The sequence below is a fragment of the Heterocephalus glaber genome, unplaced genomic scaffold (genome assembly GCF_053883595.1).
Source record: "Heterocephalus glaber isolate CG9 unplaced genomic scaffold, H.glaber_assembly_v1.0 deba00001531, whole genome shotgun sequence".
Lineage (NCBI taxonomy): Eukaryota > Metazoa > Chordata > Mammalia > Rodentia > Bathyergidae > Heterocephalus > Heterocephalus glaber.
The window spans coordinates 20,248,918-20,262,984 of NW_028258329.1; the positions used below are offsets into that span (position 1 = coordinate 20,248,918).

At 48.6% G+C, this 14,067-nt stretch overlaps 2 protein-coding genes across 18 annotated transcripts in view; both read right to left on the bottom strand.

Annotated features, from left to right (window-relative positions):
- Positions 1 to 253: 253 nt before the first annotated feature.
- Rps17 (ribosomal protein S17) lies at positions 254 to 4,055 on the bottom strand. Its single transcript, XM_004852847.3, has 5 exons — positions 3,823 to 4,055; positions 3,451 to 3,602; positions 2,707 to 2,812; positions 2,201 to 2,266; positions 254 to 380 (listed from the first exon to the last, which is right to left on the bottom strand). Exons 1-5 carry the CDS (start codon positions 3,823 to 3,825, stop codon positions 300 to 302), a joined length of 408 nt encoding a protein of 135 aa, XP_004852904.1. The 5' UTR covers positions 3,826 to 4,055; the 3' UTR covers positions 254 to 299.
- Positions 4,056 to 4,761: 706 nt separating this feature from the next.
- Cpeb1 (cytoplasmic polyadenylation element binding protein 1) overlaps positions 4,762 to 14,067 on the bottom strand; it is an 82,467-nt gene continuing 73,161 nt past the window's right edge. For 10 of the 17 annotated variants that reach the window (XM_013075138.3, XM_087188524.1, XM_021264870.2 and 7 more), the window contains 6 exons: positions 13,762 to 13,866; positions 12,774 to 12,910; positions 9,874 to 10,072; positions 8,437 to 8,531; positions 7,848 to 7,928; positions 4,762 to 6,215 (listed from right to left, as the gene is read on the bottom strand). In XM_013075138.3, the coding sequence (XP_012930592.1) occupies positions 6,105 to 6,215; positions 7,848 to 7,928; positions 8,437 to 8,531; positions 9,874 to 10,072; positions 12,774 to 12,910; positions 13,762 to 13,866 (728 nt within the window). In that variant the 3' untranslated portion in view covers positions 4,762 to 6,104. The remainder of the gene's footprint in view (positions 6,216 to 7,847; positions 7,929 to 8,436; positions 8,532 to 9,873; positions 10,073 to 12,773; positions 12,911 to 13,761; positions 13,867 to 14,067) is intronic. The other 7 variants (XM_087188526.1, XM_087188528.1, XM_087188527.1 and 4 more) reach the window with 1 other exon arrangement.

Consider the following 14,067-nt stretch of genomic DNA (forward strand, 5'->3'; position numbering starts at 1 on the left):
CACCAACCCAGGCTCCACAAAGGATATGAACCCAGCTCCGCGCATGGGATCACGCAGCTCACACCCAGGCCTGCCCTCTTCAGAACCTCCCAAAAGGTTGTGCCAGGTCTGTGACACAGGCCCAGGACTGCGCTGAGTGAGGGATCCAGCCAAGCCCCTTCTCTTACTGAAAGCAGCTGAACCCAGTCCTCACAGACCATGGGATCCCACTGCTCCCCACCCCTACCCACACCCATATCAACAACACAGGGAAAGATGTTGGCCTGAATTTATTGAAAATTACAGCACAGCAGAAACATTCAGACGGCTCCACGTGGCGTTTTGAAATTCATCCCGACAGTAGGCTGCGTGACCTGCAGGTTGGAGAGGCTGCCGAAGTCCTGGAAAAGAACAGTCACAGAGTGGGCTCCACAGTACCCTTTCAAGCAGCGCTGGGGATGAACCCAGAGCCTTCACACTAATTCTGACACACAATCTCACCAAGTCACCCATGCTGGGCTAGAAACTTGGGATCCTCCTAGCATGGCCTCCCAGAGTGCTGGGATGGATATGCTGTTACAGGGGGCATCTCGGGCTTTGTAGGAGGTACGACAGCATCTCTTGCCTTGACCCTTGAGATGCCAGCTAGCAGATGTCTAAGCTCTGCCATCGGGAAGTTTTACTCAGGCCAGGCTTGATGGCACTTGCCTGTAACCCTAGCACATAGGAGGCTGAGCCAGGAGATCACTTCAAGATCAAGCCCCTGCCCCCCCCAAAGATCAAGCCCAGCCTAAACTACAGTGAGACCTTGTCTGGAAAAAAAAAACAAAACTGTATCCACCTGCCAAATGACAAAACCCATTTCCTCTGAGAATTACCCCCGGGCCACCATATCCATGGACTCAACCAACAATGGGCTTAAAACATTCAGAAAAAAACTGCAGCTATACTAAACATGCAGAGTATTTGATCACTATAAACAATAGTCTAAAAACTGATGTAGCATTTACCCTGTATTAAACACAATCTAACTTAAAGCATGGGAGGACGAAAATCATGCAAAGTGAGCATCTAGGGCCATGGTGGCAAACCATTTTAAAGTGCCAAAATGCAACCCCAAACCCATTTATTTATCCCAAGTGTCAACACTGCAACTAAATCTGGAGTCTGAGGTTTTTAGTTTACAAAACACAACTCATACTTTCACATCTTTCATCTCAAAAACACACCAAAAAAACCCACCACTACAACAACAAAAGAACAAACCACTGTTAACACGCGTGCCATAGCTTTGCCATCACTGATCTAGGATACTGGTAATGGGGGTTGGGAGACTCTGAACAAACTCCCCATGGGTACTGAGTGTCTGTATAGAGGGCCCTACCTCCTTTCCAGCACCAGCCACAGGGATCACTAATCCAATCAACACCTGTGAAGGGACCAGCACTGGGAGGGTAGACCAACTACAGACTGTCTTAGTGAGACCTTACCTCAAAACAAAAATTTTAAAAGGCCAGGGATGTAGCCCAGTGGTGCAGTGTTTGCCTAGTATGTGAGAGGTCCCGAATTCCCTCAGTACCACAAAAATCCAACCAACCAACCAACAACACACAAGCTGCATTCACAACAGGGGTTATTTCAGGAAAAAAAAAAATCCTTAGCAACGTTTAGCTGTACTGTTAGGCTGGGAGATAGGTTCATGGGAGTTCATTTTGTTCTTTATCTTTTTAAACTTAATAAAATAGCTCAAATTATCAACATGCTGGACTTTGAAGCTCATGTTACTTTTACCACATCAAAGGAAGAAGAGCCACTGGACCAACTCATCCTCAGACTCCACTAAAGCTGTGAACCACCTGAACATGGTGCCTGGCGTGGATCTGGACTGAGACCACAGGCACCAATTCGCCCAGGAAACCAGGCAGAGGACAGCCAGGGCTGCAACAGACAGGACATGTGAGGAAGCAGCCAAAGTAATCGAAGGAACCAGGATAGAACGGGTGTCCTCGATACCACAGAAGCAGCCACATAATCTCACTGCACATAACCTTCAATAACTACCCAGTCTCATTTTAAAAGCAGTGTGGTTAAGCGGTTAGCAGTGTAGATGAGATTCCCAGCTCTGCCCTTTAGCATCTGAGCAGCCTTGGCCTTGATGTTAGTGATAACTATTATCAGCGATAACCACGGAGGAATCTTAAACAGTAAATCCAGCACTCACCAAAAGCTTCAGCATTTCCTTAGTGTCAGGATCCACTTCAATGATCTCCTGATCCAAGGCTGAAACCTAGAAGGTAGGTGTGAAACATGAACTATGAATTCTGGCTTTTTATCCATATTTCCCCAGGGGTTTAGGATCACACAAGGTGAGCAACAGCAGGTCTGTTACAGTGACACCAGACCCTAGGAGCTGTAGCTTTGCCTTCCTACTCAGTATCCAGAAAGCCCAAGACTGGGTTTACACTTCAGAAATACTGTTGGGGCAGGTAATAAAACCAGAACAAGGGCCGGGGGTTTAGCTCAGTAGCACTGCACCTGCCTCACAAGCGGCAAGGTCCTGAGTTCGACCCCTGGTACCCCTTCTCCAAAAGAGAAAAACAACAACAAAAATAACAGAACAAAAGGCTAACAAATAGGCAGATTTAAAGGACCGACAGCGGGAGATTTGAGAGCCCTTCCCAGACACAGCTCAAACCCTTTTGGAAGCCAAAGACCCAGAAAGTTTACCTCAGGGACATAATTATCTCTCCTTTCTCTCTCCTCCTCCTGAAGCTTGATGGAGATACCCCTCACAGGGCCTCTCTGAATCCGCTTCATCAGATGTGTGACATAGCTACAGGTACATATGCCCAAGGAAAGCAGTGAGAAGGCACAGTCAACTCCCACTGGTACCCAGAACACTTGGACCCATCAATGCCAATTTTAGTTCTTTTCTAGTTTAAAGGGAGGGTCACCATAACAGAAAGCAGCATACAGAGAACCTTTGTTTACCTGCACATTCTCATCCCTCTGGTTTCTCTCAACATTACTCAAACTCTCCTTCAAGCTTACCAAAGCCTCCACACAACGGGCACAATTTTTTTTTTTTGAACAGGGTCTATGTAGTTTAGGCTGCTCCTGAACTATGTAGTCCAAGCTGGGCTCCAACTACTGGCGATCCTCCTGCCTCAGTCTCCTGAACGCTGGGATCACAGGCGTGCGCCACCACACAGGCCCCCAAGCCACATAATTTAGCATTTACTATGTTGGCCTCACCGTACACTTACTAGTCTTCTACAATATACTTCTAGTAGTTTTTGGAGCAATGGTGATGAAACAGGTATTAAAGCTGACAGGGAGGAGGCAAGCTTTAAGGCCGGAGATCCGACTTTGGCCTCTTCGACCCGGTAGCACCGCCGGCGAGACAGCTGCCTAAGGCCATTCCGGCGAGCTACTGGCGGGCGTGGACTCAGACCGCATTAGCCCACTCACCCTGCTATCTTGTTACGGAGCTTCTTGCTGGGGATGATGGCGATCTCCTCACACACACGCTTGTTGGTGTGGAAGTCATTGCCCAGGCGCGTGTAGTACTTCTCAATGATGACCCGGGCCGCCTTCTTCACTGTCTTGGTTCGAACACGGCCCTGCGCAGGGAGAAGACAGGGTCACCGAGTCTACCTGGCGGCCGGGGAGAAGGCAGTCTTGGGCCGGGCCAGGGGTTGGGAGAGCACAGCCCCGGGCCAAGCTGGGCGGTCCCAGCCTGCCGGGGTCCGCGCCCCTGGAACTCAGAGCTTCCCTAGCGGGCCAGAAGCCGCAGATGGAGGACGATTGAAGGTAACACACCCCAAGAGCTAAAAGACCTACCATGTTGGCGGGTCCCAAGGAAAGAGGAAACAGGAAGCACAAACGAGGCCTATAATGCGCCGGCCAGAGAGGCGCTTCCGCCAGCCGGCGCCGAGCCCGCGAGCGCCACAGCGGCCCCTGGCTAGGCGGGGCGGGAGCGGCGGCGGGCGGGACAAGAAACGGGGCCAGCGAGATGGGCGTGGCGTCCACCAAGTGCTTCCCCCTGCGGGGGTCCGCCCTAGGACTTTGTCGTTTCCACGCTTGTTAGGGAGCCGAGGGGACGCCCCGAGAGCCCGGGGAGGCGAGGCAAGGCAGGCTGTGGATGTGGGGGACGCACCCGCAAGGGGCCTCCGCACCCGGCCTGTGGGCGACTTGTCACTTCAGACCTGCGGGCTACACGGTTGCGCCAGAAGAGGTTTTCGTTTCTTCCGGTGTCGGCTTAGAACGTCCCCTTATCAACTTGTCCGCTCTCCACCGGAGGCGAGCTCCGCGGCTGGAAGTGTGGTTGTTCAGGTCCTCCCGGTGCCCGGACACTCAAGTGAACAAATGAAGTCTCAGGGCACCTGTGCGCTCCCAGCGGGAAGTCGCTCTTCTGGCCCGCCACACCCATGACCAAATCAGGCCTTTCTGAAGCTACCCAGGCCGTTCTGTTACCAGCACGGGAGGTCCTGTCCCTCCAGCCAGGCCCACTCATCCATGCTCCAAACTCTGGTACTGTGGGGCCCCAAGAAGCTAAACACAGGGGCCTGTGATCTGTGGGTTGGAAGCTCCTGCCCACTTCGAAGCCAGGTATCTGCAAACTCCATCTAGCCTTGGAAGTGACCAAGAACTCACAGGCCAGATCTCCCACATGGTCCTGCTGTCATCCCATCAGAGAATATCCAAGAACAAGGGTTTTTCTTTGGTATTTTGACACCCCACTGCCCCCTTGCCCACCTCAAGACACACAGACAAAACAACTCTGTTGCAACGTGTTTATTATGTGCCGAAAAAACTACACCACAGCTTACTCCACACATCTGTAGGAGAGTGCAGTCTTGCCTGCATATACTACAATGAGGTAGAGACTTCACACACAGCTTCACAAAACCCACAGAGTAGCTGGGATATGCAACAATGCAACATCAGCTCAGCAGGAGGGAGGAGGGGGGGTTATGACACTGGTTCTTTGGCACACAGCTTCCCTAAGAGGGGCAAGTAGTATTTAAAAAAATATAAGGAAAGAAAAGTCAAGTTTTCAAATTCCAGTAGCATTTCAGTCAACCGCAACTGTTGATTCATACATTCCTCAAATGAAAGATGTAAGGAAGGGTACTTGCCCCTCTAAGAGAAAGGGCTCCTGTGAGCCTTCATCTGCCCCCACCAAAAAAGCAGCCCTTTTTTTTTAAGCTCAGTTACAAAAGAAAAAAGTCTTGTGACTTTGTGATTAAAAACCTCTATCAACCCTCCCACCCACATAAGTGCAACTTAAGAAGGTGCAATAAACCATTTAAAACTATATAGAGCAGCCGCTCAAACTTCTTTTTCCAGTCTAGTTTCAAATAAAACAAAATTTTTTTCTTGGTTGCAAATGCTTTGATTCGCAACTGTGAGAAACAGTGACCAGCAGTCCCCCAGACACAAATTTGCTATAATGTTAAAAGCTGCCAGGAAAGAAAAAAAATCTCTTGTTCCAAACGACTTAAAAACTGTTTTAAGGAGTGTAAAAAGGAACCGGTAAAAACCCTCGAGCGTAAAATATGAAATATGATTTTGGTTTAAATGAAGAGCAAAGTCTCCTTGTTGTTTACAGTAAAAAACACCAGCTGAACACTCAGTTTATGCCGTTCAGGTGGGGGTTAAATAAATGGAAAGGCACTGTATGGCAACTGCAAGAATGAAACCAATGAGACCTGCACATCATCACCATCAGTATTGCAAGGAATGTAAAAAAGCGCTTTAATAAATAAACCTAGATGTAGGCATCCATGTCAATACCTCCTGGACACATAGTTCTTTTTTTTGCTTTTCATCTGCAAAATGAGGAACTAAAATCTGGGAAAACTACAGAGTTGCTTGGAGGGTGAGAGAACCACAGGGTCCTTGCCCTGGCACACCCCCTGAAAACAAAACCCGACAAAACTCATTGTGCATTAATTAGTGCAGAAACAAAGACAGACTCAGCAAGTGCAAAGGTGACTATGATTTTCCCTTGTCCTCGGGAAGCCAGCTCCCTGGTCGCCAATGGCAGGGTAGCGATGCAGGCTGCTGCCTGACCTGACAGCCTTGGGCGCCACCAGCCACTTGGCACACTGCCTGCTCTTCTAGCTGGAATCTCGGTTCTTCTGGTTCCGCATCAGGGGGCTGTGGTGGCGCAGGCCTTCCATGCTGTGCCGCCAGTGCCAGCAGCTCCGGCAGAAGTACTTGAAGCAGACCTGGGTCGGAAGGACAGAAAAGGAAAGCCATGGATGTGTATATGCACCAAGCACAGGGGCTGGGGCACAGGCAGCTTACTCTCATTAGCACCTGTGGGGCTCGAACACATAGTGCCTCAGAGCCCTTAGGCCCAAGGCCTGACCAACCATGGCAAGTTCATAGTGTTGTTTCTGTGAGTGCCCTCATGGGAATATGTTAAGCTCTCAGTGTGCAGAGCCTGGGCAGCTTCCCTCATCCCCTCTCACCACTGTAGTGCTCGCCTATCCCTCTGCCCCTCTCGCCTCTTACAGAATGGTTGTTTATCACACAGCTGCTAATACGCAAGAATGCCTGAAGAAATAGCTACAGATTCCAACACCAGGGAACATGGTTCCTCTTCCCAGCAAGTAAGGAAAGGTGACTGGGTTTGAGCCTCAGCACCCTCTCTTTCTAGATAGCTAGCTCAGGCAAGTCACTAACTGCTGAGCAACTACCTGAAACATGGATCACCTGTAAAAGATACTGACCCACAGCAGCCCGCCAGGAGAGGCTGATCAGGATACTTGGTTTCAGGCTTTACTTAACTATCCCAACTTCCCACTCAACTCAGGAGCCTGAATATGACCACCATCTACCCAGAGATTCCAAATGAGTATCAGCATCATTGCAGAACAATTATGTAAGCATGGATAAGCTGCTAGTGTCCTAAGAGGCCCCAGACTTCCCCTGGACTTGTCCTCTAACCAGCCACAAGAACGCCACTTGGAAACCTGTTAGAAACAAGGAATCTCACTATGCACCCCAAAGAATCAGAATGTGCACTTCACAAGACCCTCAAGTGATGAGTTTGAGAAGCACAACCTAACACCCAAGTCCATCCATGTACCCCTACCAGGCATGTCCCATAGAAAGCCACCATGCTCCTCTCTGCCTTTCTGACAACTTTCATACTACGCTCCAGACCCACATATACAACTTCATTCTCTGGATGTTATAGAAGCACTTCATGCTCATCCTGCTGAAGATGGAGACACAACGGCCAGGGTACAGCCCAGGTACAAATATTAAAGCAGTCTAGAAGCTCAGAGGGAGTCCTGGAGCTGGGAATAAAACATCCAAGAAGGCCTCAGAGCTACAGCAGCAATGCCTGGCTCACAGGTACTGATGACCCCATTACTCAGCCACAGTGCCACCACCCAGGAGCAATAAGACCAAGTTACCAAGACTTGATTCAGCTTCCTCAAGATTTCTGGGTCAAGCTGACTATGGTGTGACTCTTGACTGCTGCCTCCTCCTCTGCTCCTAAGGCACCCCTGAGAACTCCAACATTCAGGGCCAGGTGTGGCAGCACATGTCTATAATCCTAGCACTCAGGAGGCTGAGGCAGGAGGATCACTGCAAACTCAAGGCTAGCCCAAACTACAGAGAAATTGCGTCTCAAAAAACAACAACAAGAACTTCAATACTCAATGACATAAACATGGCTTAAGAATTCTTATTTGAAGGGGAAGGGAACATACCTCAGTGATGCAGTGCCTCCTAGCACCTGTGAGGTCCTGGGTTTAAGCCTCAGCACCACACACACAAAGGACCCAAGAACTGTTCATTGAAGTGGGGGTTTCACAGACATACCCAGTGGCCAGGGAACTCACCTGATCTCGACAGAAGAAGGGGCCAGGCTGAGAACTGCAGATGTGACACAGAGAATCTTCTAGGTAGGGGTCGATCTGAACCTGCAGAAAAGCAACAGAAGAGGATGGAGTGGCCAGATGGGTAGCAAGGGCACACAACTGAGCTACACACAGTAAGGAGGCTAGTGAAAATTATGGGCAGAGTATAGACAGGGATCCTAGAGAACAGACTCATACCACACAGAGCCAGGCTGGCTGCCTCCAGGCTGCAGGCAACCACACACCTTCCTGCCTACTCATCTCAGCAAAGGATCCCCCATCCCTCTATCAGCTAGCTGCAGGCGAGTGAGTGGAGGAACTGGGTGAGGTGGCACATCACGGAACTCACTAAGGCAGACAAACACAACAGTGAGGAACTCACACCTCCATCACCCGGGATGCTCACCAGTCCCAGCTCCCTTCCTCTGGAGCCCATGAAGACCAGGCCACCTCAAACCCTAACCTCTTGTTAGCTGGCTCACTTTCCTAGTCCCTTGGTGGTCCCTGGCTAGCTACTGGCACAAGCCCCTCTCAGATACCCCAGAGTAAGGGCACAAACCAACTCACTCACCTTCTTGGTGAACTTGGTAGTTTTGATCTCCACAAAAGCAGCACTGACTGCTTTCAGGTAACTACGTTGATTATTGAAAGTAACTCGGCCAGATCCTAGAACAAAAAGACCAGAAGTTACCTTCTAGACAAATTCTCTCGAATGCCACTCTTCAACACTCCAAAACCCTGTTTCTACACCAGTGCTGTCCAACAGAAATATAAAGTAAGCTACTTACATAATTTTTAATTTGGCAGTGGCCACATCAAAATAAAAAGGAAGTGGTTGAATTAATTTAAATTATACATTTTATTTAATGCCAGGGTTCCAAAATATCATTGTAACACGTAACAGCCCTATTTCAAGCACTTACAGCTATATTTAGCTGATGGCTACTGTACTGGACACTGGAGTTCCAGAACATGTTGGCACAAACCATTCAGGAAAGGAGAAGGGAATGGACTCCTCTGGTGTAAGGAGATGCATAGGTAAGGGCAAAGGGCTGAAAGTGGAAACTAAGAGGCCAACAGAACTCATCTCTGAAGAGCAGGCCCAGAAGTCAAGCTCCTCCTGGCCTGGAGGAACCTTGAAGATCCAGCAGGAGAGCTGAAAGAAGCACTGTCCTGCTAAATGCCGCCTCCGCCCTGCAGCCTCTGAAGTCCTTGTTCTCAGTCTGCCATGCAGCACTGATGAGCACACAGTGCTCCTTCCTGACCAGATGCACTGTGGGTGGGCAGACTAAGCATCTGGGGAGGTGGGTTAGCCACATCGTGATTGGACAGTCCAGGCTCCACCTCCAAACCACACCACCATGGAGATTTTGCCACGACTATGGAACTGACCTTTCTCAAGGGGGCTGACACCCAGCCATCAGCCCACAGACCCCTCCTGAGCTGGGATAGCACAGGCCATGACTGCACTGTTTGCTCCCCGAGTCACCCAGAAAGTCCTCCTCTGATCTGACCTGGTCTGAGCCTAGGGCACACCAGAGCTTTTCAAGAACCTTCAATAAAGGAAACTGGAAGCTGGGCATGGTGCTGCACGCCTGAAATCCCAGCATTCTTTTGGGAAGCTGAGGCAGGACAGCCACAAGGCCAGCCTGGGCTACATAGTGAGCTCAAGGCTAGCCTGAACTTTGGGAGACCCTGTCTCAAATAAATGAATGAATGAATGATCTGTCCCAAAGTGTAAATGTTGAGCTTCCAACAAAGTTCCTGCCTCATTCTCATCAATCACCTCCTATAGGCTCCAATCACTTATTTTTCCCCTGCCTAGGAGGCAGGGATAGAAGGCTAGGTGCAGGGGGGCCATTACTGGTGACTTGTCTAGGAAAGATGCTATGCTGCTGGTATCTGCTCATCTGCAGACCTCTCTCTCTGCTCTCGAGGGGAAGTCCCACAATCTTGGTCTACTCTCAAGGGGCCACTAACCTTTCCCACACAAAAATAGGACACTTACCAATGGGATACTTGTGCTTATCTGTGTCAATCCCAGCATACACCACTCCACCAAATAGGTCGTTCAAGATGGCAGCCAGGGCCTCGGCATTAAGCATCCCATGCAGGGCACCAACAAACACTGTCCTACTGGGATCCAGCCTTTGAGATGGACTCCGGACAAAGTTGCTGTCAGCCAAGACCCAGGGGATCACCTGCACCTGAAAATCCCCCAGAGGTGGATCAGTCCTGGAAATGGGGGAAGGCAGAGGGGCTCCTGTGTTCTGGAGACACTACATGGGGGCTTCTGAGTCCTACGCAGGGGTGAGAAGCCACCATCGCCTATCTCAGGCACCCAAGCATCCAGAGTAAGGCACTCTACCCAACCCAAGGAGTTGAAATTTACTAAGTTCGTCTGTCTAAAATGGTCAGAGTAAGTGGAACAACACTCATCCTAGAAAGCAAAAAAGTATCAATCTATTATGTCTAGGAACCCAGTACGCTGTTATAATTGCCAACTGTGTGTTTCCAACCAAGCGCTACTGACACTAATGAAGAGAGCACATGAATTCTCGACAAAGAAAAAAGAATTCATAGAGAAATTAAAAGCTTGGGGCCTGAAGAACGAAGGGGTAGGAATGCTTACGATATTTGTGACATAATTACTGGCCCAACCTATGCATCAGAGGTTTTGTGCCAGGAGCACTGAGAAAGAAGGAGAGTGGGAAGTCACACACAGACATCCCAGAAGTCTTGCAGAGCTGAGTAACACTAACGTAGGAGCTGATACATCTTTTGCTTTTGAATCTCCTTAATTCAGAACAAAACCTGGGAGAGCAGGTGGAGGAGGCCACAAAAAAATGAGCAGTAGGTGTTTCTGGAAGATTCACCTGTGGACATCTTTTAAAAATGTTTTGAAGTAGGCAGAGATCTGAGACAAAAAGTAGCAAGGAGCCAAAAATGGTAATTCAGAGGACAGGTGATTAAGACCTGGACAAGGCTGCTGGAAATAAGAACACAAGTTAAGAACAAGGAGATTCTGCAAGAGCAGTCTGCAGAACTCAGACTGCCTGGGGCCTGGGCATGGTGAGTAAACAAGATAGAATCAGGACTAATGTAATGTAGACCTATAAAACCTGGGGACAAGACGACCTGGCAGAAGTTACTAGGGGAGCCAATTTCACTGGAAGATGAAAAGCTTTTGCACACAGAAGAGTTTGGGGTTACACAGCATCCAAAAGGAGGATAGGAAGGAGGCTATCAGGTAGGGTGGGAGGCTAGAGAGGCAAATATGGGTCTAAAGATTAAGCGTAGAGCCACAGAGTTTCTTCCTTTTTTTTTTTTTTTTTTCTGGTACCGGGGATTGAACTCAGGACCTTGTGCTTGCCAGGCAGGCATTGCACTGCTGAGCTACATCCCCAGCCCCAGAGTAAGTTTCTGAGATGGAAACGAGACAAGAGAGAGTCAAATAGTAACTATAATTACAGTGGGGTACATGAGGTGACACAAAGGAAAAGGAGTCAGAGAGGTAGAGAACTGGGACAGCCTATAGCCAGCCATCAAAGAAAGACGCAAGGTGATGAGACAGGAAGGGAGATGGGAAGGTGTCAAGAGAGAGGCTGAGAAGTGTGGTATGGATATGGCAGTGAAAGCAGGGGACCAGGTGTGAAAGCAGGGGGCCAGAAAGGCATGTGAACTAAGTCCTGGAATACAATGAGCTCATACAAGAAATGAGAGAAAGCAGGAGAGCTGTAGGTCACAGTGGCAGCCAGAGGATGAACTTGCCCCTTGCACTTAGAATGTGAACAGTATCATGAAACATCTCTAAGACAAATACCTTATAAAAGACTTATTGATGGTTTATTTAAATCTGATGTGAAATTGATGAACCTTCACTGATATGTCCCCACAGAGTCTACACTTTACATCAGGATTCATTCTTGATGCTGGCTGTACATTCTTGGGTTTGGACAAATGTGCAGGAGATTCATCTACCAATACAGTATCACACAGTGGAGTTTTGCTGCCCTAAAAATCCTTTGTGCTATGTCTATTTATGCCTCCCTGCTGAACTTCTGGAAGCCACTGATAATTTTAATAAACAAGGAATTTTAGTTTCTCATTTTATAAGCTAGGAAGTGAATGTTCCAGAGATACTAGGAAGATTTCAGAGATATTACATATCTAGTCCAATGTGTCAAAATGATGTATTCTGTAATCAGATTTTTAAAAAACACCATGCTGAATTCAAAACAAATGGTTCTCAAACTCTCTCCACTAGAACTACCTGGGGAGCCCAGTTAAAGTGGAGATTCCCAAACTCTACCCAGATTCAGTAAGCCAGAGTCAAGTAAATGAGGTAACTCCATGACGCCAAGGACAAACTAAGCTGATACAAAGCGGGGGGGCAGGAGTCTGAGGCACGTAGAGAGAAGTATGTAACTAATCAAGCCCTAACTGGGAGTGAAGAAGCAACTCATAAGTGGGTGTGAGCAAAGGAGAAGTTACCCATCATTTGGGGAGGGGAGACAGTCTGAGATCAGGACTAGAGAGAAAGAGCTGATTTTATCAGTTAAGTCCAAGTAGAGAAAACTGCTGCTCTAAATTTCATCTTGAAGATAAGAGTTTTGAAACAGAACCATAGGCTAGAAAAAGAAGGGCTGGGAGACAGTCTGATTTTCACGCACAGAAGTGTGTGTGTATACACACACACCTGGTAACCATCCTAGTAAGACTCAAAGGTTGGGATTTTTTATGCAATAGAGAAGTACTCTCGTATTTATTGTGGGACGAGAGGAGAAGACTTCTTGCCTCAGAGCAAAAATACCTTTTGGTTGTAGCCTTCATGTCTACTCCCACCAGGAAATCCAGTGCCTCAATATGCAAATCACTTGGACCCAGAGAGCCATCATTCTGACTCACCTCCTTGCAGCGCATCCTTCGGCTGGACATCTTGAAATAATATTCACTCAAACCATCTGGGCTCAGTGGGTCGTGAGAGCAAGCCTGAAGCAAGGCCCGGACAGACTTCTCGAGTTCAAAGACCAGATATACATACCCTATTCACAATGAGAGGGAAAAGTGCATTAGCATTCCTCAGGTGGTTACTCCTCAGGCTTGGGTTTTCATCAGGAAGTTTCTTCTCAGAGAGGAGGCTTTGCATACCAGACACATTTTTGTTCTACTCCTGAACAGTCTTGCTGAATGAAAGCACTTGCTATGTCATATGCCCAGGTTAAGGGAGAGAGATGCATACCATCTCCCACACTGGTAGGGGAAGGGCCTGGCAAGTGGACAGAGGACCCCACCATCACACAGCTCTCTATCCCAGAACACAGAGCATGCTCAGATCAGCAAAGCCAGGAAGGATGGCACGACTGTAGCCAATTTACCAGGGGACACAGGTATAGCTTTAAAAGCCTAATTAAATCATTGATTCAGTTCAATGAAGGTGGGGGATGAGTGAAAATAGAACCTGCTCCTTTCTACAGGGAAGGGATCTCATTTCAGTGAGGAATCAGATGCTTGGTCCTCATTCCTGCCACCTCCAAAGGGATCTAAAAATTAGGTCAGGCAACAACGCAACTGGGCAGCAGCAAGCAGGCAAGGGAAAAGCTTTTCCAGCACCTAATTCTAAGTGGGAAGGCACTGCTGGGTTCAGGTCTGAAAGGGAAATGCACAGGAAAGGGGTTCAGAGGCAGCTCCCTGGATTGAGAGCTTGGACAGACAGAAGAGTAGCTCAGGGGAAATAAAGGGATGTGAGAGGCCAAAGAGGAAGTGCTGACAACAGAAAGGTCTGTGTCTGGAGTGCCCACCATGGTACCAGCATGCAGCTGTGACATCCCAGCACCCTTTGGTGCAATTATATACTAAGGAGGGGAAAAAAAAGCTCCTACCATGTCTTTATTACCTTTAGGCATATTACCTTTGGGAGGACACCGGGGGTGCTTGCCATCCTTACCAGGCCACTCCACACTCAGAGAACCAAAAACACGGAAGGTGTTAACTAATCCAGCTGCAAAGAGATAAGAATAGCAGAAGCTGAGGCCCAGTCCTCCCCAGGAAAGGCACAAGCACAGGATCACCTGTTCCACCCCTGGTTCACCTCTTTTGACAAGTAACTCCATGCTGACCTCTGGTCTCAGGTGACAAGTGTAAGCACCAGACACAGAAGTACTATGGGAATCTAGAAGTGCCCTCAGCTGCTCCTGCAGCA

Excerpts from the sequence above, each read along its gene's own strand:
- Rps17 (XM_004852847.3), bottom strand. Across the intron at positions 2,267-2,706 it reads GAGATAATTATGTCCCTGAG|GTTTCAGCCTTGGATCAGGA; the intron begins GTAAACTTTCTG and ends CCTACCTTCTAG. Across the intron at positions 381-2,200 it reads AGGAAATGCTGAAGCTTTTG|GACTTCGGCAGCCTCTCCAA; the intron begins GTGAGTGCTGGA and ends GTTCTTTTCCAG.